A 22,864-nucleotide genomic window follows, 5' to 3' on the forward strand; every position below is an offset into this window, starting at 1 on the left:
CACGTTTTGCTGATTAGCACGTCCTTCCCTTTGTTAGAAATACCTATTCTTGTCCGCAAAACAGACAAGAATAGGACATGTTCTATCTTTTTGCGGGGCCAAGGAACATGGACATGGTGTACTGTCAGCATCTTTGGGGACCCATTGAAATGAATGGGTCTACATCTGATCCTCAAAAAATGCGGACTGAAACTACGGTTGTGTGCATGAGCCCTTATACTGCAACTTTTCCCATAAAACTGTATAGCAATGTGCTCAGCTCCTCCTGCTCTATATCCAGCTACCTCCAGGTTGCACTGTATGTGTCATGCACAGTAGCAGGTTCGCTTTAAGTAGTGGTCATCACCTCCCAAAAAATTGAATACAAAGTGCTCAAAAAGTCATAAACTCTCCAAAATGGTATATCTGAAAACTGTACTCTGTCCTACTAAAACTGAGCCCTCACACAGCTCAGTATAAGTATGGGGGTCTAAATAAATATATTTTTCCATGGTGAGAGAAAAATTTATTTTTTCCAAAGATTTTATTTTTTTTATGCATTAAAACACAATAAAAACGACAATTTGTTATTGTTTTAATTGTACTGACCTGGAGAATAAAGGAAACAGGTCAGTTTTACTTCATACTGCGCCATAAACTATACCCATAAAAATTGTGCATTTTGTTTTCTTTTAAATTTCACCCCATTTGGATTCATTTTTTTTTTTTACAGCTTCCCACTACTTTTTTTGCAATATAAAATGGTTCTACGAAAGTACAACTTGACTCGCAAAAAACAAGCCCTAATGCTATGTGAATGGAAAAATAATAAAAAATGTATTTCTTCTGGAAGGCAGGAAGTGAAATAAGGGGTGACCGACTACACTGAGACTTCTGTTTGGAGATCTCTACTTCTCTTGGCCTGCTTCCTCTTCTCGGGTATAGTAATGCCTCATCTTCTAAGGACAAGGTCACATACAGTATTTCTTTGCACAGATGACCAGGTGAATTACAATGACAACATTGCATCAGGTCAGAATCTAAGGTCCCTAAATAATGGAATCTCAGGCAAGTGAGATTGCCTGAGGTGTAAGGGATGTTCTTTCAAGTTATGCAGTGGCCTACATTCAATGGAACCAGACCCGTTATGTTTTGAAGCCCCATTGAAAAGAACAGGTCCACATTCCGATCCACAAACAATACATTTGTGTGAATAAGGCCTTAGACTTAGTCTAAAGACTCTTTTACACCAATTGTCAAATACAAAGATTCATACAAATGCTTGTTTTCAATAATTGTCCTGTGTAAAGGGGGGAACCTAAGCTTCTCATTTGTGGGCAGCACGTCACCCTGTGTAAACGGGGAAGTGTGGCTGAAGATCATTGGATGTGTATGGGAGTGATGGTGGCATGTAAAAGCAGAATGAGCGGGCAATAATCTGGAATGAATGGTTGGTTGGTTCCCGATCATTGATTGCCCTGAGTATTGACTCATGTAAAAGGGTCCTATATTTATGCCACCTATTAGTTGGCTAACCTTACACCAGAATTTTGCTCCAAAGTATGGATTAGTAAACCCATCGTGTACAATTTGACCAGTTGCTGTTTTTATTATGAGGGCCGTGCACGGTGTTAGAGTCATCTGTGTTGGTGCCTCCGTTCATTTTAGTGGACTTTACCGTACATAGGCTCATTGATTAACCTGTTGTCCTAGAAAAATAAGATTGTAGTGTTGGTTGTGTCAGATTAGAAGTAGACTAAGCATGTAACCTTCATGGTTATAAAAATTGTGAAAATGTTGAGTTATTTAGTGGACTGTAGTGGTCTTTCTTAATATGAATGCTCATGGCATCACAGGTTCAATGTCTGAAAGGAGTATTCTGGTTGTTAAGTCATGCCCTATCCACAGTATAGAGGCTAATTATGAGGCGGGGATCCTACCACTGGGACCACCACCGATCAAGAGAATGAGAACCCTGAAATGAATAGAAAGTCAAGTCGAGCATATGTACTGATGCTCCATTCATCTGTACAGGAGATCTGGAGACAGCTGACTACAACGCTCAGCTATTTCTAGAACTTCCATAGAGATGAATGGAGTGGTAGTTTGCATGCCCGACCTACTGCTCCGTTCATTTCGGGACGCTCCGTGGGGCACCCATTGTCGTGATCACTGGGGAACAGGGGATAACTTTTAACAGCCAGAATAACCCTTCAACCTCCAGCCTTATAGGTTTTAGGAGTTCTCATGATGCTTTGAATTGTAAAACGGTTCCACTAATCCCATTTTAAACCTCCCAGTATATCCTGAAGGACATGTTTTTGGGGTTTTCTTGGTTTATCCAGGTGGTTTAAATTGTTGCAATTAATAGATTTTCTAGCGCTGTGCCATTCCATCCTAAAGCAGGTGCTGGCAGACCATAAAAAATATAGAAGATTGTAAAATGCTCAAATGAGATTTATTAAAGCATGATTAATTTTTATTTGTGGTAAAAAAAAAATCTGCTTTTCAGAAAATATACCAGATACTGTCTGACTACAATTATTATTATTTTTTTTATATTTTTTTTGGGCAAACGTATTTCTTTTTAAACTGCAGCATTTTATATGTTTGCCACATGTAATGGTTCCCATATTTCTTAAGGATTGTTTCATTCTTAAACTGACCCACCTTGATCTGAAGGCGTTATCCTGGTTCAAATTTAAAGCTCATACCAGATAATGTATGTAACCATGCAGAAGGGGTCCTTGATTATTTTTTTTTGTTTTTGTTTGTGTATATAATGTTCTTAGTTCTTTTATACAATCTGCATTATTTTGAGGATTTGTGTTTTAGACTTGTGTATGTCATTAAATGGTTTTGAGCAACATAAAAGTCAAGTAAATACCAAATGCAGTTTGCAAAGCTTAAAGGACTTGGCTATTAGATTCCTTGCTACTTAAAAAAAAATATATTGGCTTGAATTAAAAAAAAAAAAAAAAAAAAATATATATATATATATATATATATATATATATATATATATATTTTTTTTTTTACCTTTTCGAACTTCCATTCCCACGCCACCACTCCATCCTGTCCAGCGGTGATTGTTTTCCTGACTGTAGCAGTGATGTGCATGCATACGGCATGTAGCTGCTGCAGCCAATCACTGGCCTCAGTGGTGTTGTGCCGTCAGGGGCAGATATAGTATTTCTAGTGGAACCGGTTGCATCTATAAGCTGCGCCCTGTCACAGAACGAAGCTTTGCCCCACCTCACTTCTGAGTTCTGCCATGTTAACCCACTAAACCCCACTCTTAGCTTAGTAGCTTGAACATTTCTTCCATTGCTCTAGAGCTGGTTCCAGGTGCAGCTGAATTGGCTGCACAAGCTGTATGTCCTTCCTCTTTAGGCACTTTTTTTTTTTTTTTTTTTTTTTTTTTTGGGGTATGTGGGGTGGGAAAGTCCGCTACTGCATGCTGTATAGTATACTGCTGAGGCTGGTGATTGGCTGCAGTGACCACTTTCGATATAGAGCACGTCATCGCAGCTGCAACAAATCTCTTTTTATTGAGTTTTGTGAGATTGAAAAGTGAGCATACACATACAGTATACAAAGATAATCAGATAGAACAGTGAGACATTCATCATTGTACATTCGCAGGCTAATGATCTAGTTCCATGTAGAAATAGGTATATTATGCAAAACCAGGAGTGGTGACACTTGAACAGAAGGGGTTCAGGAAGGGAAGAATACAGTCTCAGGTACTCTGCCAGAGTAAAACAAAAATACATCTAGAACTCCCCTTCAGGCTCACTTGAGGTTTTATTCAGATCTGCTGTTTGGAATATGGAATATGCTTGTGCCCACAAAACATGTTGGAAATGAAGGACTTCACTCGCCTCCAGCCATGTCAACTTTCAAAACAAGGTCTCTACATGTAGCATCATCGTAGGCAGGGTTAGATCCAGGATTGTAACCTGGGAAAGGGAGTCGGAATAATAATGTAAGTTTTCCTTAATTTGGTCACACACACCCCCACACACACACACACACACACACACACACACACACACTCCCCTCACTACCACTTTTGGACTCCCCACAGAGTCTAAACATTGAGCCGTTTCATACTTTACTCTACGAGGAATTTCTAAACATCTTTGCAAAGATTGCATCTGCATGCTAATTGGGCGGACTGGCCATAGACCCTTTAGGGAAATTCCGCGGTGGGACGATGCCCAGGGGGCCATCTAAGCTCTCCTCAGGACCGGGTTCATATCAGTCTAATTCTCTCAGCATTAATTAATGATAGGAGCATCAGGTACTGCAGCTGCCCTCCTGAATTCAACTTTATTTCTGTCATCAGAACAGAGATACAGTTGAATACTGTGGCTCGGGCAGCAGTATTTTATGCTGCACTGTGGTATTTGGTTCTGCTGGGACTGTATTTTATGCTGCACTATGGTACTGTTGGCCCTGCCTACTTCTGTTGGTACCGCTTACTTCTGTTGCCCCACCTTCTGTCAGTCTAGTCCCACCTACAACATGGTGCCACTTTTAGTTTTTCCAGGGCGACTTAAAGTTCCCAGTCCACCTCTGACGCTAATCATGTAGGAACCGGGAGCCCCATGCAGGAATGTTTATTTTTATTTGCCATCTCTGCCTTCTCCATTTCTGTATACTCAATGCGATACAGGTCGGAAAGTGGCAATGCCTGTCATCTCACCAGACAAGTCCGGTTTACCTAATTCACAGGTGTCACCGTACATAGTAGGGACATCACTGAAGTATACAGAGCATCACCACTGCAGCCCAAAAAATGGCCTTCATTTTTTAATTTGTCTTTGCCAAAAATCTGTCTAAAAAGTGGAAAGAATTGGTACGTTTAGGGTTTCTACACTTTTTACCAACATTCTTGACAGAAGTTTGGGGTCTTGCGGAAGGGGGTTGAGGCTTTCTGGAGAAAGGGGCAGGGTCTAAGATGTGCCAAGATTGCACCACAATTCTGGCATAAAAATCTGTCTCTGGGTAAGGCCTCTTGCACATGACCGTATGTATTTTGCGGTGGGCAAAAAACGGATCCGCAAAAAATACGGATGCTGTCAGTGTGCATTCCGTATTTTGCAGAACGGAACATCTGGCCCCTAATAGAACAGTACTATCCTTGTCCGTAATGCGGACAATAATAGGACATGTTCTATTCTTTTGCGGAATGGAAATACGGAAACGGAATGCACACGGAGTACCTTCTGGTTTTTTTTTGCGGACCCATTGAAATGAATTGTTCCGTATATGATCCGCAAAGAAAACTGAATGGACACTGAATGAAAATACGTTCGTGTGCAAGAGGCCTAAAGCTTGTATTACACTGGCTGATGATCTGGCAGTGGAATGCTGCCGCTGATTACCCGACAAACAAGCAAATCGTTCATCGAGCAGTCTGGATTTTTCATCTGGCTTAAAAAAAAAAAAACATTGTTTGCTGGCGGCAGATTGTGCTGTCTAATCACGGTCTCCTGCCAGCAAACAACAAGTCAGTATGGGAGTAAGCGATGGTATAGCAAGCTCTCCTCCCCATTCTGTGAAGGAGATCACTGCATGTAATAGCAGCAGTCTCCTCCAATACCGAGCGGGTGATTGCCGGGAGGGAAGTCTTCCTGATCTTTTAATTTAATACAGCCCTAAGCCAATCATTAGCTGGTATAGAGTCAGAGAACTTCGTATCCCTGCACCACATTTATCATCCAGCCTGAGCCCCTGTGATAAATTTGGTGCAGTTCTAGAATATCTGTCTAAGCTTACACCGTCTTTAAGATTAGTAAATTTGCCCCAATGTGTCTTGGCTCCAGCCTAAAATGAAGGACAGGGCGAGGGCATAGGATCAAAGGGTTCTTGGGAATGTAAATGAAAAGGGTCACTGAGTTTTCAAAAAAAGGTTTGATATGTCAAAGAGATTTTAAAAGTTTTAGGCTACTTTCACACTCGCGTTTGGTGCGGATCCGTTCAGATAATGCAACCGCCTGCATCCGTTCAGAATGGATCCATTTGTATTATCTTTAACATAGCCAAGACCGATTCGTCTTGAACACCATTAAAAGTCAATGAAGGACGGATTCCTTTTCGATTGTGTCATAGAAAACAGATCTGTCCCCATTGACTTACATTGTGTGCCAGGACCCGCTTGGCTCATTTTCATCAGACGGACACCAAAACACTGCAAACAGTGTTTTGGTGTCCACCTCCAAAGCGGAATGGAGACGGAACGGAGGCAAACTGATACATTCTGAGCGGATCCTTTTTCATTCAGAATGCATTAGGGCAAAACTGATCCGTTTTGGACCGCTGGTGAGAGCTCTGAACGGATCTCACAAACGGAGACCAAAACACCAGTGTGAAAGTAGCCTAAATCGTTGGGGGGTGGGGGGTGTCTGAGTGCTGAGATCCCCTTTGATCTCTAGAATGAGGAAATTATATGGGCCCATAGATGTCTACCAAGCCTGTCCCCTGCAGCGAAAACTGGTGTTAATTAGAACTGGTTAAGTTGCCCATAGCAACCAATCAGATTCTGCCTTTCACTTTTCAGAACTTCTTTGCAAAATAAAAGGTGGAATCTGGTTGGTTGCTATTGGCGACTAAACCAGTTCTAATTTACACCAGTTTGATACATCTCTGTGGCTTATACAGGTGAGACAAGGACTTTAAACCCGTTTTACCTGCGATGCTATATGGACAGAAACTGCGTTGCAGCATTACGCCACCATACTGCTGCCATACAGAATGAGAAGACAAGGCACCCTAAGGCTACACGCACACGGTGCGTATTATGCTCAGATTTTCGTACCGGCTACATAGATAAGATTTAGAAAATTTCATCAACCTGGTGCAGAAATTTTCAGTGCAGAAATTGTCCTGAGGTGTGGATTTTGAAATCCACTGCATGTTAATCGTTTGTGTGGATTTTCAGTGCAAATTTAAACCTTTGCAATGCAAAGGGTGAAATCTGTGGGCAAGGGTGTGACGAAATCTGCAAGTAACACATGGTGCGGAAACACAATGAAATCGGCACGAAAATCCAAGGTGCATGTTCCCAGAGGCTAAATGCAAATGGAGTGTAGTTAATGCAGATTTTCTGTAAGAATGTGCGTGCAGATTTTGCGTGTTTTTTTTATTTGTTTTTTGTTACTTGCAGATTTAGTCATTTTGATATGCTGCGGATTTCAACATTGGCACCACAGGTCAATTTCTGCGTGGAAAACTTCCACATTGTGTAGATGAGATTTTAAAAGTCTTAGCTGGCACTGTATAAAGTTGCACATTTTCTGCGTGGAAATCCGCTCGTAAAACACGCAAAACACACAAAAACACGTGGCCTTAATGTTTTTCAGTCACTTTACAAGGTCCACGCTTGTAGACTGAAGGTACTAATGATATTTCACATTCCGATAATCTATGTTGGACGTTGAGGGATTTATGGAAAACCTTACTCCGTATTCCTGTGGGCTTTGCTCTGGTATCCGTGTGGTGCTTCTTTTGTAAGCAGAGTTTTCATACAGGATCTTAACGGGAGGTTATACCGGACAGACCTTTCTTTAGGAGTTGATGAGTGTGACTGTCCTATTTAAAGGGAATGAAGTCAAGCAGTAAATTCACTGTTCACCCTTTTCACAATGACCGTCTCTCGCAGCATGGAGTCTTTGATCTTGTAACAATAGAACACTGACATGGTGTAAGATTAGGGCCCTTGAGGAATACCAAGAGAGCCCTTGCAGTAACTCTTTGTTTGACTACCGCCATGGCTTCTCTACACAGCACAATCTCTGTACCTCTGCAGCACCTATTAGAATGTGTAAGCGAAAATGAACTGTGAAACATTTCGCATGTTGACATTGACCATATTCCTCAAAGTAAAGCTCCAAGACTACATTGCGTCATCAAATTAAAGGGGCTGTCTCATCACATTTGATTGGCTTAAAGGGACTTTTCACAGGGACAACCTGTATGTAAATATTCTATGTCATTTTATAGTAAAAAAAAAAGCTGGTGGATGGTTTTCTGGATTTAATCATTTAAAGTCGCTCCATGTATCCTACCTTTTTAGTCCTTGCTCTTTACCTCCCTCTTTGGACATTTAGACAGATAGTCTCTCTTAAGGTCCAATTAGACTTGGTGATAGTTGGGCAGATCATCGAAACGTTCGTAGGAACACTTGTTAGCGGTGATCAGTCTTTGTAAAATGATTACCTGATTAAGCAGGTTAAAAAATCAATGGCAGCAGATCGTGCTGTCTAATCACGATCTGTGGCGGAAAATAATGATTCTGTATGGGGACGGGCGATGGCATTAGTGATACTGTTTTGAAGATCGCTGCATGTAATAACAGCAGTCTCCTCCACTGACGAGCAGGAGATTGCTGGGATGGAATGCTTCCTTCCCGACAATTGTCTGTCTCATCTGTCGGTGTAATGCCAACTTTTACTCTGTCTGGCCACAGATGGAAGGGAGTGACTCAGGGTATTAAACATTATACTAAGGCTAGGTTTACATGTGGTATAGGAACAGAAAACTGGAATTACCAGATCCAGGATATTCTGGAGGATCTCATTGACTATAATGGTGTCCATTGGGTTTCCGGTGTAAATACTGGCATTTCGTTGGACAAAGTTCTGTTGCATGCTGCAGTATATTTTTTATTTTTTTTGCCATATCCTCTGCCACATATGTGAACCTAGCCTTATCAATGCAGGGATGCTACATGAGCAATTGGCAAAAGAGCTGCCATCATGTAAGGCCGCTTTCACACAGTCAGTGTTTGATCAATAATTTACATAGGTTATTTGATCCAAAACCAGGTGCAGGTTCAAGACACAGAACAGGTGGAAATCTTTTCATTATACCTTATCTCTGTGTAGCCTCCACTCTTGGCTTTGGCTCCCTATCACTGATGGAAATTACTGACTGTGTGAAAAGGGCCTTAACCCAATTCTGCATTAACCATTATGATGAGGATTACCCTTCAGATAACATCCTTCCCTCACAGCAGCAGTGAACTGACATATATGTAGCAGGTCTTATAATTTGTGTTGACTACAGACTACAGAAGGACAAAATGTTATATCTAATTTTCAATGGCATACTACTGTTGAAAAGAAAAACAAATAAAAAAAATATATAAAAAATATAATTTCTATGAATATTGAATGAAAAAACAAATACCCCTTTCTGATAGAAGTGTCCCATAAGGTTTGCAAGAGCAGCTGGTTGTTAGCTGTTCTCCCTTTAGACTCGTATAGGTCATGAGAGGGGGACCCAGAGTTCTCTGGATCCGGCATTGCCGGACACTGCCACCTCCCTGCCGAACCTCATTGATTATAATAGGATCCGGCCACTACTCGGCAAATATGACCATGAGACAATCGCTTTATCTATAAAATTACTCGTACATGACTTTTACGGCAGCCTGTAATCTGTTTGTATTATTTTGGTGAGTGACTATTTTAGGTTGCTTTGATCATATATTTTTTGTGTTGTAGTTTTTATAGATTGTGGAACTATTACTGTGATCATCTTTACTCACATGGAATAATTGTTTATGTATAAAGAAATGAGCTTTGTACAAAAAACTTAGACATTTGGAACTACTTGAAACACTTTTGTAGAAAGCCGCTTTGACTGTTGAAGTGAAGCCCTATAGACTTTTTTTTCCTCAGAGGCCTATCCATTACTTACTTGGGACCAGTGTCTGAGATCGGCACTGTTCCTATCTGGCGGTACTATAATGCTTCCTGGTGATAATTGTGAGGAGGGTGTGGATGGAAAGCTGCTGGAATGTATAGGCCGAAGTACAGGAACATGGTCAATAACGAAATCCTGAACCACTAACTTAGATTTTAAGGAAATCCGATCAGGAAAATGTGCATCACTCGATACTCCCAAAAAGAGTTTGGTTGTAAAAGGCTTAAAGAGTGTTACATATATTAAATTATCAAAACTAAACAAGCTTCTAATATAGGAAGGCTTTAATATCCTTGGGGATTAAAAGAAATTCTAGCTTTATGTTAAATATAAGGTAAAGAGTTTCTCAAATATCTTCTTGCTGGAAGAATAGAAGTATGTGTCCATGCCTGGTCACTTTCCATTTAATTCACCTACTCACATCAATTTGGAAAAATAAATCTCAACTTTTCCAAATTAACCTGAAAGTGAATGCTAATCGTATACAAATGAAACTTGAAATTTAAAAATGTAATCTCCATGTATAATATACATAAAAAGCTGAGTAACTTTATAAAAGTACTGTACATTTTGCACTGATCCGATACCGAAGTTCAGAGCTGCAGTCACAGTTCTTCTGATCGAAAATCATCTACAACCTGGTGGTCAGATCCCTTCTTAAAACGGTCAAACTGTAATATTTGTCCTTTCCTTTCTATCAGTGTTTGGTGGCGGTCTGAATTCCAGCCAATCAGCATTGTGAAGGGGCTGCAGTTTTCACTTGAGCATCTGCATCACCCTTAAGATTTACATTGCCACAATGGCTCTTCCTTCGGATTGCCTTCACTGTGCTGATCTCCCACGATCCAAAAAACAATCAAACATTCTCATTTTAGGGGATTGTCCACCTTTTTAAAGGGAACCTGTCACCAGGATTTGGGGTATAGAGCTGAGGACATGAGTTGCTAGATGGCCGCTAGCACATCCACAATATCCAGTCCCCATAGCTCTGTGTGCTTATATTGTGTAAAAAAAACTGATTTGATACATATGCAAATTAACATAAGAGTCATATCTTACTTGTGTGACCAGAGAAGAGTCATATTTTCAAGCTCTGACTCATCTCAGGTTAATTTGCATATGTATCAAATCGGTTTTTATACACAATAAAAGCACACAGAGCTATGGGACCTGGATATTGCGGATGTGCTAGCGGCCATCTAGCAACCCATGTCCTCAGCTCTATACCCAAAATCCTGGTGACAGGTTCCCTTTAAGTACTGATGTCCTGTCCTCCAGATTAGGTCATCAATCTCAAATTTGTGGAAGCTGCAGATCAGCTATTTTCAGCAATTAGTGAAAAATGCATTTAAAAAAAGCCAGCCTCTTGCTGTGTATTTTGTTTATTTTTATTAATTTTCATTTTTTTTTTTCTTTTTTCTCTGAAGATCTAGGAGAGTGGATTTAAAGGAACACTTCAATTAGAAGCTAGTATATTTTTAAAAAATTCAATAATCATAGATTATTTTTTCCACAATTTGTGCCTTTTTTATTTCATCAATACTGTGTCCTGTGTAGAGGCACTCTCAGATAAAGTAAGTTCTGGAAGGATTTATCGGCAAGGTAAAGGTTAATTAAAATAGGAGAACTGGACTTAAGAATGAAAGGGCAGCAGATACAATCGCTGCCACATTAATAAGTACCCATTGGTTTATTAAGCCATGTTTTTGCACTTGCCGGTTTCTGATAATGGCTATTTACAAGCCTATCCTTCAGTGACCTACCACGTCTATAAGTTGTGGCAGGTGAGGTGGATAGAACATCACGCAAATCAGGATCAGTAAGGAGAATGTCCCAATATCTTTTAAAGATATTCCTTACTCTATTATTCTCACAATCAAATGTTCTAATGATTCTTTCTGTGTCTTTATCTCCTTGTCTCCGAGTCGAGTTAGTTAAGAGGGAATGTCGATCCACTCTGGTGGAATGATGGAACAAGTCCCTAAGTACTTCAGGGGGATATCCTCGTTGTTCAAATCTATGTTGTAAGTCCCTGGCTTGTGTATAAAATAACTCAGAGGAGGAGCAGTTCCTTTGAACCCGAAGGTATGGCCCTTAGGAATGCCACGCTTTAAACTCTCAGGGTGATGACTGTCCCATTGTAAAAGGCTATTTGTGGCCGTAGGTTTCCTGTAGATTTTAGTGTGCAATTCCCCTTGATGCTTGGTAATACATACATCCAGGAATGCAATACTGTCTTTATCAATCATAAGTAAAAGGTAAACCTATTATGTTCACATTTAGTTGGGCCACAAATTCAGAAAGAGTCCCTGGTACTGTCCCACAAGATAAAAATGTCGGCAATGTATCTCCCCCAGAATAAAATCCTGGGGGTCCATTGACGGCAAGCTTTATTAAAGACAATAGTGTCCTCCCACCAGCCCAGGAACAAATTAGCATAATTGGGGGCACATGGGCTCCCCATAGCTGTACCCTTGAGCTGGTAGAAGAACCGTGTCTCAAATATGAAGTAATTATGGGACAGAATGAACTCAAGCGCCTCAATAACTAATGCATTGTGTAAATGGAATTGTGTCCCTCGAGTTTTTAAAAAGTGTTTGGCCGCCATGATGCCCCATTTGTGCGGAATACTCATATAGAGAGCTTCTACATCAACAGACTCCAAGAGTACATTCTCGTCCACGTAGATATTTTCAATTTTGAGCAACAAATCTGATGTATCTCTAATATACGACGGAAGAGATGCGACAAAAGGGTGCAAAATATTGTCAACATACGGGTTCATACTATGAAGTGATGGATCCTACACCTGACACTATTGGTCGTCCTTTAAGGGGGCATACCCTTTGTGAATTTTAGGAAGGGCATCCACGCTCCTAACAATTAGTGGAAACGGGAGCTTTTATCTAGCTCAATACGCTTTATGCAGCTTTTATGGGAAGAGGAGAAACTTATCCTTGAGAGAACATCAAAACATCTCAATAGTCTTATCGAAACTGCCCTTAAACTCAATTCAGATCCTGATTATAACAGATGAGAGAATATCTTCCATACGAACGTAGAAAGATATTAAACAATTCTAAAAGATAGGAAACACAGGCAATTTGTCCGAGACCTGTCAGAATTTCGTGAGAAACAAGTATTTTATGTAGTAAATTCCAGTGCACCAACTAACACTAACACAGATATCTCATCGATAGATCCAGATTCCTCTGATACGGAAAAAAGGACTGTTCCATTTAGGGGAAGAAATAGGTTCAGGGGTAGAGGCAAGAGAAGATGGCCTCAGGGACAATACAGGGGGGGGGGGGGGGGGGGTACCAAGGTACATACCAGGTTTCCAACCCCCAGAGTGCCCTACCAAATCTGTCACACGGGTCCTAAGCTTCCGCTCCCTCCTCTTTACCCTTGTCGTTACCTACTTTGGCATCTCAAGCTCCCTATACTACTTTTTTTTTAGAGACAGGAGGCGGACAGAATACATTCCCATATCTATTAAGAGACAGGGAGGGTGGTCCGGCACAGAGGTCTAACAAAAACAAGTGTTAGCACTCTCCACTCAGGTGATCAATCTTATATCTAGGTCCCTAACAGATCAGGAAAAGAAGCTTCTAGTAAAGGGATTTTAGTTTGTACCCACAACCACATTCAATACCTTTGATTGGATTAAGGACATCAGTCTGTTTACCCGAAAATTTAAAATGGCATAAATTCTTCAAAACACATGATAGGGAAGAATGTGCCAAACTATGGATTGCCATGGAGGATCTGGAGGGTGTGCCTAAGTTGAGCTCACTCTTAACCGAGAATGAACGAAACCCTGATTAAGGTCCCTTTACGGATCTCAAATTGAAAAGCATTAGGATGCCACCCCCACAAGATACTCCAGCCTTAGATCTATTCAGCAAATTTGTAATAGACCAGTTGGAAAAAATACAAATAAAAAAGAGTAGAGGGATTAATAATTTAGACAAGGGAGAAATGGATGCATTGAGAAAATTGGAAGCAGGTCCCTCTATTGTATGCAAACCTTCAGATAAGGGAGGAAATGTCATACTGTTGGATCACCCTACATATCGTAATATGTGCCTGAGTCTTTCAAATTATAGAATATGTTATTCCATTCTTGTATCTAACCCTACGGTCCAGTTTTCTGATCTATTGAAGTCTATGATTGTGAGGCCTTTGAAAATGGTAAACTCTCAAAGGATCCCACTTTTTATGCCATTCACAAAGGGTATCCCCCCCCTTAAGGGACTACCAATAGTGTCAGGTGTAGGATCCATCTCTCATAGTACGAGCACGTATGTTGACATCATTTTGTGCCCTTTTGTCTCATGTCTTCCGTCGTATATTAGAGATACATCAGATTTATTGCTCAAAACTGAAAATATCTACGTGGACGAGAATGTACTCTTGGCGTCTGTTGATGTAGAAGCTCTCTATACGAGTATTCCGCACGAATGGGGCATAATGGCGGTCAAACACTTTTTAAAAACTCGAGGGACACAATTCCATTTACACAATGCATTCGTTATTGATGCGCTTGAGTTCAGCATGTCCTATAATTGCTTCATATTTGAGACACTGTTCTTTCACCAGCTCAGGGGTACAGCTATAGGGAGCACATGTGCCCCCAGTTATGCTAATTTGTTCCTGGACTGGTGGGAGGACACTATTGCCTTTAATGAGGCTTGTCGTCAATGGACCCCCAGGATTTTATTCTGGGGGAGATACATTGCCGTCATTTTTATCCTGTGGGACGGTACCAGGGACTCTTTTTCTGAATTTGTGGCCCAACTAAATGTGAACATAATAGGTTTACATTTTACTTATGAGATTGATAAAGACAGTATTGCATTCCTGGATGTATGTATTACCAAGCATCAAGGGGAATTGCACACAAAAATCTACAGGAAACCTACGGCCACAAATATCCTTTTACAATGAGACAGTCATTACCCTCAGAGTTTAAAGCGTGGCATTCCTAAGGGCCATACCTTCGGGTTTGAAGGAACTGCTCCTCCTCCGAGTCATTTTATACACAAGCCAAGGACTTGTTCCATCATTCCACCAGAGAGGATCGACATTCCCTCTTAACTAACGCTACTTAGAGACAACGAGATAAAGACACAGAAAGAATCATTAGAGTTATTGGAACATTTGATTATGAGAATAATAGAGTAAGGAATATCTTTAGAAGATATTGGGACATTCTCCTTACTGATCCTGATTTGCGTGATGTTCTATCCACCTCACCTGCCATAACTTATAGACGTGGTAGGTCACTGAATGATAGGCTTGTACATAGCCATTATCAGAAACCGGCAAGTGAAAAAACATGGCTTAATAAACCAATGGGTACTTATTGCAGCACGCCAGACCTGCAGCGTGTTGCGATTGTGAGGTTTATGGGCAAGCAAAGGTTACTCACAGTTCTGTAGAAAAACCCAGGGCAAGCGTACAGCAGTGAAGGAGAGGCTGGCACAGGGGTCCTCTGGGGCACACTCTGTATTTTGGGACCAGGCCTGATGGTGGATGAGGTGCCCTGGATGTTGCAGGTGTTTTATGTGCCTGGGGCAAGGTCCCTTTTAAGAATCGTGACGCCAGTGCCTGTAAGATACTCGGAGGGTAATAATCACACACACTCAGATCAGGTTGTACCTTCTCCTCAGATATAGAGTAAACTGTTCCTAGAACTCCTGTCTGGTTACTATCCCAAGGCCCGGACGCCCAGATGCTGGCTTTTATCCTTGGCAAATAATCTTCCTCCCGTATTTATCCCTGCTCTATATTTGACTCTTCTGCCCTTCAGCTTACTTGAGTTTAGCTGGAACTCTGGCTCTGCTTGGCTTGTGGGTACTGCAGGTTTCTCCCAGGAGGCCCATCTCTTCTACTGGGGTAAATCTTCTGAGCTGACATAGACTCAGGAAATCTTCAGGCAGGCTAGGATCCCTCCACTAGCCTCCTGGTAGCAACTAGTAGCCTGGGCTGTCTAGCTGCATGTCAGGAGGCGGCCCTCAGCTTGTCTCTGGCTGGTACCTTCTCACTTCTGTCTCCACAGACTCCTGACTACAGACTAACTCCTCCCTGTCTGGGCCTGAACATGTATACTAGGGGCTCCCTATCTCCCTCTAGTGTGTAGGATGCTACACTATACCCCAATAGGCCTGCTGTACATGTCACAGGGGAACAATACATATAAAAACCTATAGAAAATACATTAAAATGCATAGTTAAATATAATACCACTGTCCCTCAGGAGTAAGAGTACCACGTGGCCAAATTGACCCTTGTGTAGTGCCCACCTTTAACTAGTGGGACACTACATTATAAATGTAATTGTATCTGCTGCCCTTTCATTCTTAAGTCCATAAATTTCTCCAGTGCGAGCACAGGTTTAACGTATGTGATGCGCAACTTTTCTAACTGTCGCACACAGGGTGTCATTTATTTATGCACCTGTGCATGCCCACTTAATTATATGGGAAAGACCAAACGCAAACTCAGAAGACGAGTAGGCGAACACCTGATCAATGTTAGAAATCGGAGCGATAAACCCATTGCACGCCACGTCTTAGAAGTACATAATGGTGACTTTAATACCTTGAATATCGCGAGTGTCAGTATTGTTTGGCTTGTTTTCAGACAGCTCACAACAGACAATATATTTCTATTCCTATCTTAGCTTTTATTCACACTTAGTTCCGCTCCTTCTTAAAGATCGGATAGCTTCATACTACCTGTAATGTGTTCTGCGCATCATAGATCACATGGGGACCACATTTGCGTCACTTCCGGTTTCGGACGCACATATGCGTTCCACATGGCGGGCGTGCATTTCAAATACTGGAATTGGCTCGATTAGGAAGCCAGCAGCGCTCATTGGCTCAGCAAGAGGGCGGACTCGCCTTTTGGCGCCCGATGTGAGTTATTTAAGATATGGTCTTTAGTCTAACAGTGTGCTTTACTTTATCTTGACACCAATACCTGACCATAATGCAATTATCATAGTTGCCATCTTCACCTCATCTGTGATCCCCTGATGAACCAGCCTTTACTGACTGGGGAAACTGGTCGGGATGAGGGACGAATATACCGTGGAGGATTATACCTTGCTTACCTACAGGTGACAGTTGAGGGCTTAGCCAGCGAGAAGTGGGGTCGCTCCTTTCGGGGCGGGTGCTCTGCTTGTAGGCAGGGGTAGTGTGAGGGTTAATGTAGGGTAAAGTTCCCCCCTCCACCCCTGCCCTGACCTTACTTCTCTAGTATCTGGTGTGCCAATCAGCTGTCTTCAAAACTGTAAGTTATAATATTTTGCTTAATATATTTGGGATCATCATATCCAAGATAAAGGAAGGCTCTTCCACATTATCTATTGGCACAAGCCGAATTGTTATTTATTTTTGTTATGGGGCTATTTTCTAAATTAATGCTAGTAAAAGTTATGTTTTAAGAGAATTCAGTAATTCTGGGATAGTGATTGTTAAAAAAAAAATCGCAAACCCATCCAAATATTCCGGTGATATACACAATTTTGTAAGCCAAGCAAGGTGACCACCATAATACACTGAAACCTAAACACACGATGGCAGTCACCTTATTGTCACTTGAGCTGTTGCTATGCCGTAACCCATGGCTATTCTAAATGAACATTCTCTTTTCAAATTTGACATGAATATGGAATCTGTAAATTATAACACCCAGGGTAGAGGATTGAGCGGTCGGCTAAGTACCACATTTATGGCTTGCCCCCTAGGGGGGGTTGCTGTATAAATTGATTGAGTTGTTCCCAGTTCTGCTGCTTTAACGTGGACATCACTTTAATACACTCGGCAGGGTGCACTGTACACTGCCGCCTCTGACATTCCTGTCATTCCTGTGTGTTGGGGCAAGGTTATTTAAACTCCTCATTTAAAGTGCAGGAATTGCCATCTGACAGTCTATGCCGTGATATGTTTATTTGTCAGCACAGAGACGTAATTGTCCCACTTTCTTCTTCTGTGTCTCCTCTATCGAAGTGTCAAGGGGCGTAAAAAGTACAGTGTGGCTGTATTTATAGTGAATAATGCAACGCTTTTTCACATTCGGGACACCTTTGTATTTTACTGCAGCAGGACCAGATTTCTAAAAATCTCATTTGCTGCATCCCTTGCAGATGTAGAAAACTGTTAATGGATTATGATCATTGCAGATCACAGTAAGGGACTCTTTTCCCCCTCTCTTCTGCCTCAGTCATCCTTTTGTTATGAAATGATGTATGGAAGAGCAAGTCTCTAAAATGTGATATGCAGGAGGCTTAAAGGGGTTGTCCCAGCAGCAGTAAATGTGAGAAAATAACAATAGAAGTCATACTTACCATTCTTCTCCCCTGCAGCCTCCCGCACCATGCTCTGGTTTCTCCTCATATGTATTTGTTTTCCTGGCTGCAGCATGACTTTTCGTGCACATCACTGCTGAAGCCAATCACCGGCCTCAGCAGTTATGTCCTGTATACCGCTAAGGTCAGTCATTGGCTGCACGGTGACTTGGTGTGTATGGACTGCCACTGAGGCCAGGAAGATGACGTTAGTGCTGGAGGACCAGACACGGTGCTGGAAGAAGCAGGAGAGAATAGTGGTAAGTATGACTACATTTGTTATGTCAGGCATGCTTAACCTGCGGCTCTCCAGCTGTTGCAAAACTACAACTCCCAGCATGCCCGAACAGCCTACATCAGGGCATTGTGGGAGTTATAGTTTTACAACAGCTGGAGGGCCGCAGGTTGAGCATGCCTGTGTTATGTTATCACACTTGCCGCTACTCGGAACATATTAATTTAAAGGGGTTTTCTGACCCGTTTTTTTTTTTACTGATGACCTTCCTCTAGATAGGTCATCAGTATCTGATTGGTGAAGGCACTGGTGCTCGCAGTAGCACCCCAACTTTCTCACAGCTTTCCCTGAGCCATGTGACATCACATTTATCGGTCATATGGCCTGGGCGCAGCTCAACCCCATTGAAGTGAATGGGGCTGAGCTGTGATACCAAGCACTGCCGCTATACAATGTACGGCGCTGTGCCTGGTGAGCTGAGAGAAGGGGCACTACTGTGAGCTCCGGTTCCTCCTTAAGCAGCTAATCAGCAGGGGTCCCGGGTGTCAGAACCCCACTGATCAGATCAGATCAGATCCAGAGGATAGGTCAGTAAAATGAAACCTTGGAAAAGCCCTTTTAAATTGTACAATCCATTTTAAAGATGTTGTGCAGTGGGTTGATGTTGACCTATCGTCAGGATGGCCCATCAATATCAGGTCGGGGGGCCTGATTCCTGCTCCACCTCATCTTTCAACTGTTTAAAGGGGTAGCTTTGCTCATAAGAGTGTTAATTCTTCAAAATTACATGCATGTTGTCTCCTTTATAAAAGCTTTGGGTTTTAATTACGACTGCTCATCCCATTCCCCCGATCGGTTATGACTAATAATGCAATGACAGCGCCATATTCCCATATGCGGATGAGCTTGCACATGTTGAGTGGATGGTCCCAAGCACAGCTCTGTCTGTTCTGCTCTGTCTCGCCCCCATTGAACCCTCCACAAGGCCACTCCTTTGGCTCTAGTGTTCTATGCCACACACAATGATGTAGCCAAGGGCTGGCGCTATCAGGTGCTATATTGTGGAGGGTTCAATTAAGAGAGCTGATAAAATTTCTATGCTTGGGATCGCCTGTTGAGCGCTTGCAAACTAATTTGCATATGTGACTAAAGTTTGTTTTTTCTAACTTATTAACATCGACTTGTATGGGATTTCTTCTGCAGAATGGTGAGTCATCTTCAGAATCCAGCTTTCCATTTTCCAATGGGGAAAGACAAGAATATCTAGAAGACCAGGCTACACGTAGGTCTCTACCTAAACATCATCTTATGACCAATGGACACTCCTCTTTACAAAGAGATGGACCAGGCTCATTCCTTTTGGATCTCCCAAACTTTCCGGACCTGTCCAAGGCTGATGTTGAAGGTCAAAATCCAAACATTCAGGTAAAAGGCAACTCATTTATTTGGAAGTGTAGGCGGTGGTCCATAGTGCCACTAGCTTGGTCATCATTCTAAATGTGGAAGCTTCATTCGAGTCCTATGGCAGCTGCATCCAGTATTTCATATATAGCAATATTCTACACAGTATAGTCTTGCAACCATATACAGTAGCTAAAAACGAAACCTCATAGTATGCAACTAGATTGCCAAGGGCTGCTTTAGGGTACTTTCACACTAGCGTTTTTGTTTTCCGGTATTGAGTTCAGTCACAGGAGCTCAATACTGGAAAAAAAACTATCAGTTTTATCCTAATGCATTCTGAATGGAGAGCATTCCATTCAGGATGCATTAGTTCAGTCCCTCTTAAGTTTTTTGGGCGGAGAAAATTCCGCAGCATGCTGCAGTTTTCTCTCCGGCCACAAATACTGATCACTTGCCGGAATGCCGGATCCAGAATTAATTTACATTGAAGTGTATTAGTGCCTGATCCGGAATTAAGTTTCCCGGCAAAACTGATCCGGCTTTCCGGTCTGCGTATGCTCAGACCTTTAAAAATGCAAAAAAAAATAATACCGGATCCGTTTTTCCGGATAACACCAGAGAGATGGATCCGGTATTTCAATCAATTTGTCAGATAGATCCGCATCCGGATCCGTCTGACAAATGCCATCAGTTTGGGTACGGATTGCCGGATTCTGCAGGTAGTATTTGTGGACTGTAAAGATAAACAAACTTTTCTCACTGTGATATTCCTTATCACAGTGATTTTGTTTCAAGAAGCAAACAATTATCCCGGCATAATGTCTTAGAGTGTCAAAAATTTGAGTGGTTACATGTCATAAATTTTAAGGATAACTGTCATATTTTCATAAAAAAATCTATTTTAGCATATGTTACCGCTGCAGCAGCATTATGCATAAAGCAATCTTTAGTTTCTTCACTTACCACTGTTTTCCTTGAGTTTCCCCCTCAGTTACGGCTGTTTTGAATCCTACATTATGAGGATCTTCTCAAGATGGCTCCTCTGCCGGCTCTCTGAGGCCAAAACTGCATTCCCTCAGGTCACATACAAACTTGCTGTAGCCAATCAGATTGGATTACTGAGAGACACACCTCCTCACTCTGAAGCCTAATGCAGGCATGCAGCGTGAAGGACCGCCCCTCCGTCTTCCTAGCTGAAGACAGATGAGCCATAGCAACAGTCTCTTAAGGGAGCAGTGGAAAGGGACAGGAGACATTAATGAAAGCTGTTATTATTGAGGTAATTAGTTACAGATCTTTTGGCAATCATTCACAGACTAATTTCAGTATAATGCCTAGCTCTAATAAACTAGCACAAAAAATAATAATAATATGACCGTTATCCTTTAAGTGAAGCTTAAACCTATGGGGGTCAGCACCAGTGTCATGTTCTTCCTGAAGGCAGGATACCTAAACAGGCAACTTCTGGCCACAGTTGCCTGTGATTTTTTATTTTTTTTTGCTTCACATGCTTAGTTTGTGTTTCATATGGATTACCGGATTTCTGACCTTCTGCCTTTTAGTGACTTTGCCTCTGGCTGCTGATTCTGGTTGTGACATTACCTCCTGGTTTTGACCCTGCTTGGTGTATTACTCTGTGTTTGTCTCTTCCTTGTTTCTGATGATATTTTCTGGTTTTGACTCTGTGTGTGTGTGTGACTTCCCCTAACTAGGTCCTGCGCACTTAGTCAGGTCTGGGGCTGTTGCCTAGTGGGCAGCCGCCTTTTAGGGCAGATCCTCCAAGTAGTTTTGGTGGAGGTTAGGTCTGCACTGTTCCCTACCTGATGCAACACCTATCTGGTGCTATATACGCTAAACTACTCCTTCCTTTGTGCAGTGTGGCAAATAAGTAGCACGGAGGGAGACCTTGGACTAGACTAATACAATGAAGTGATTGCAGTGTCCTAGTCTACTTTCACACTTGCTTTGTTAATTCTAGTATTGCGATCCGGCAGAGGATCTCAATACCGGAATTAAAGGGATCTATTTTGATTTTACACATCAGATTGCATCCGTTCCGTTAGGATGCGGTTGTGTGAAATCAAAACTGAAAAAAAACAGATCTGCCTCTAAATACATTAAAAGTCAAAGGGTGACGGATTCGGTTTTTTAGGCTCCTAAAAAAAACTGATCAGTCATCATTGACTTACATTGTTTTCAGTGCCGGATCGTTTTTTTCCCATTTTTATGACCTGATACAAAACCAAAGCTTGCAGAAGCATCCTGAACGGATCTCTTTCCATTCAGAATGCATAAGGACCAAACAGAAATGCAAGTGTGAAAGTAGCCTTAGGGTACTTTTACACTTGCGGCAGAGGATTTCGGCAAAACGTAGGCAAACTTATGGCATTTGTCAGACTGATCCGGAGGCGGATCTGTCTGACAAATGCATTGAAATGTCGGGTCCGTCTCTCCGGTGTCATCCGGAAAAAAGGATCCGGTATAAATTTTTTTTGCATTTTTTTTTTTTCTTTCCGGTCTGCGCATGCTGAATGCCAGATCAGTTTTGCTGTAACACTTAATGACTGATCCGGCACTAATACACTTCAATGTAAATCAATGCTGGATCTGGCATTCCGGCAAGTGGGCATTTTTTTTGGCCAGAGAGAAAACTGTAGCATGGTGCGGTATTATCTCCATCCTGAAATGGCAAAAAGACTGAACTGAGGACATCCTGATGCATCCTGAACGGATTGCTCTCCATTCAGAATGCATTAGGATAAAACTGATCAGTTCTTTTCCGGTATAGAGCCTCTAGGACGGAACTCAATGCCGGAAAAGAATAACGCTAGTGTGAAAGTACCCTTAACCGCATGATGCATTACCCCGTATGAGCTGTATTCTCTTGTGTTGTTGGGTCTCCTCCGTGCTGCTGACCTGGTACTGCCGTTTCATGAATACTAGTTTACATGTGCTGACGTGAGTAGCAGATCATTTTGTGATCTGTGTGGGATACTAGTTACAACAGCTGTCTCGATTCTGTTGATGATGCATAACATGCTGCAGAATGGTTAACACACGTTGAGCAGTTGACGTAAGATTGCTGCACTGCACTTAGAACCGTCTCATTTCTTATCTTGCTGGCAAATGTATAAATGAGCAGCTGGAGATCCTGAATTTCTAACAGCTGT

At 41.8% G+C, this 22,864-nt stretch overlaps 1 protein-coding gene across 1 annotated transcript in view; it reads left to right on the plus strand.

The window, feature by feature from the left end:
• The window catches only part of ISM1 (isthmin 1), a 55,877-nt gene that overhangs the window by 16,285 nt on the left and 16,728 nt on the right, over positions 1-22,864 (plus strand). The window contains exon 2 of the mRNA XM_044292218.1: positions 19,494-19,715. Coding sequence (XP_044148153.1) covers positions 19,494-19,715 — 222 coding nt within the window. The remainder of the gene's footprint in view (positions 1-19,493; positions 19,716-22,864) is intronic.

The sequence above is a fragment of the Bufo gargarizans genome, chromosome 4, assembly GCF_014858855.1.
Source record: "Bufo gargarizans isolate SCDJY-AF-19 chromosome 4, ASM1485885v1, whole genome shotgun sequence".
NCBI classification, from domain to species: domain Eukaryota; kingdom Metazoa; phylum Chordata; class Amphibia; order Anura; family Bufonidae; genus Bufo; species Bufo gargarizans.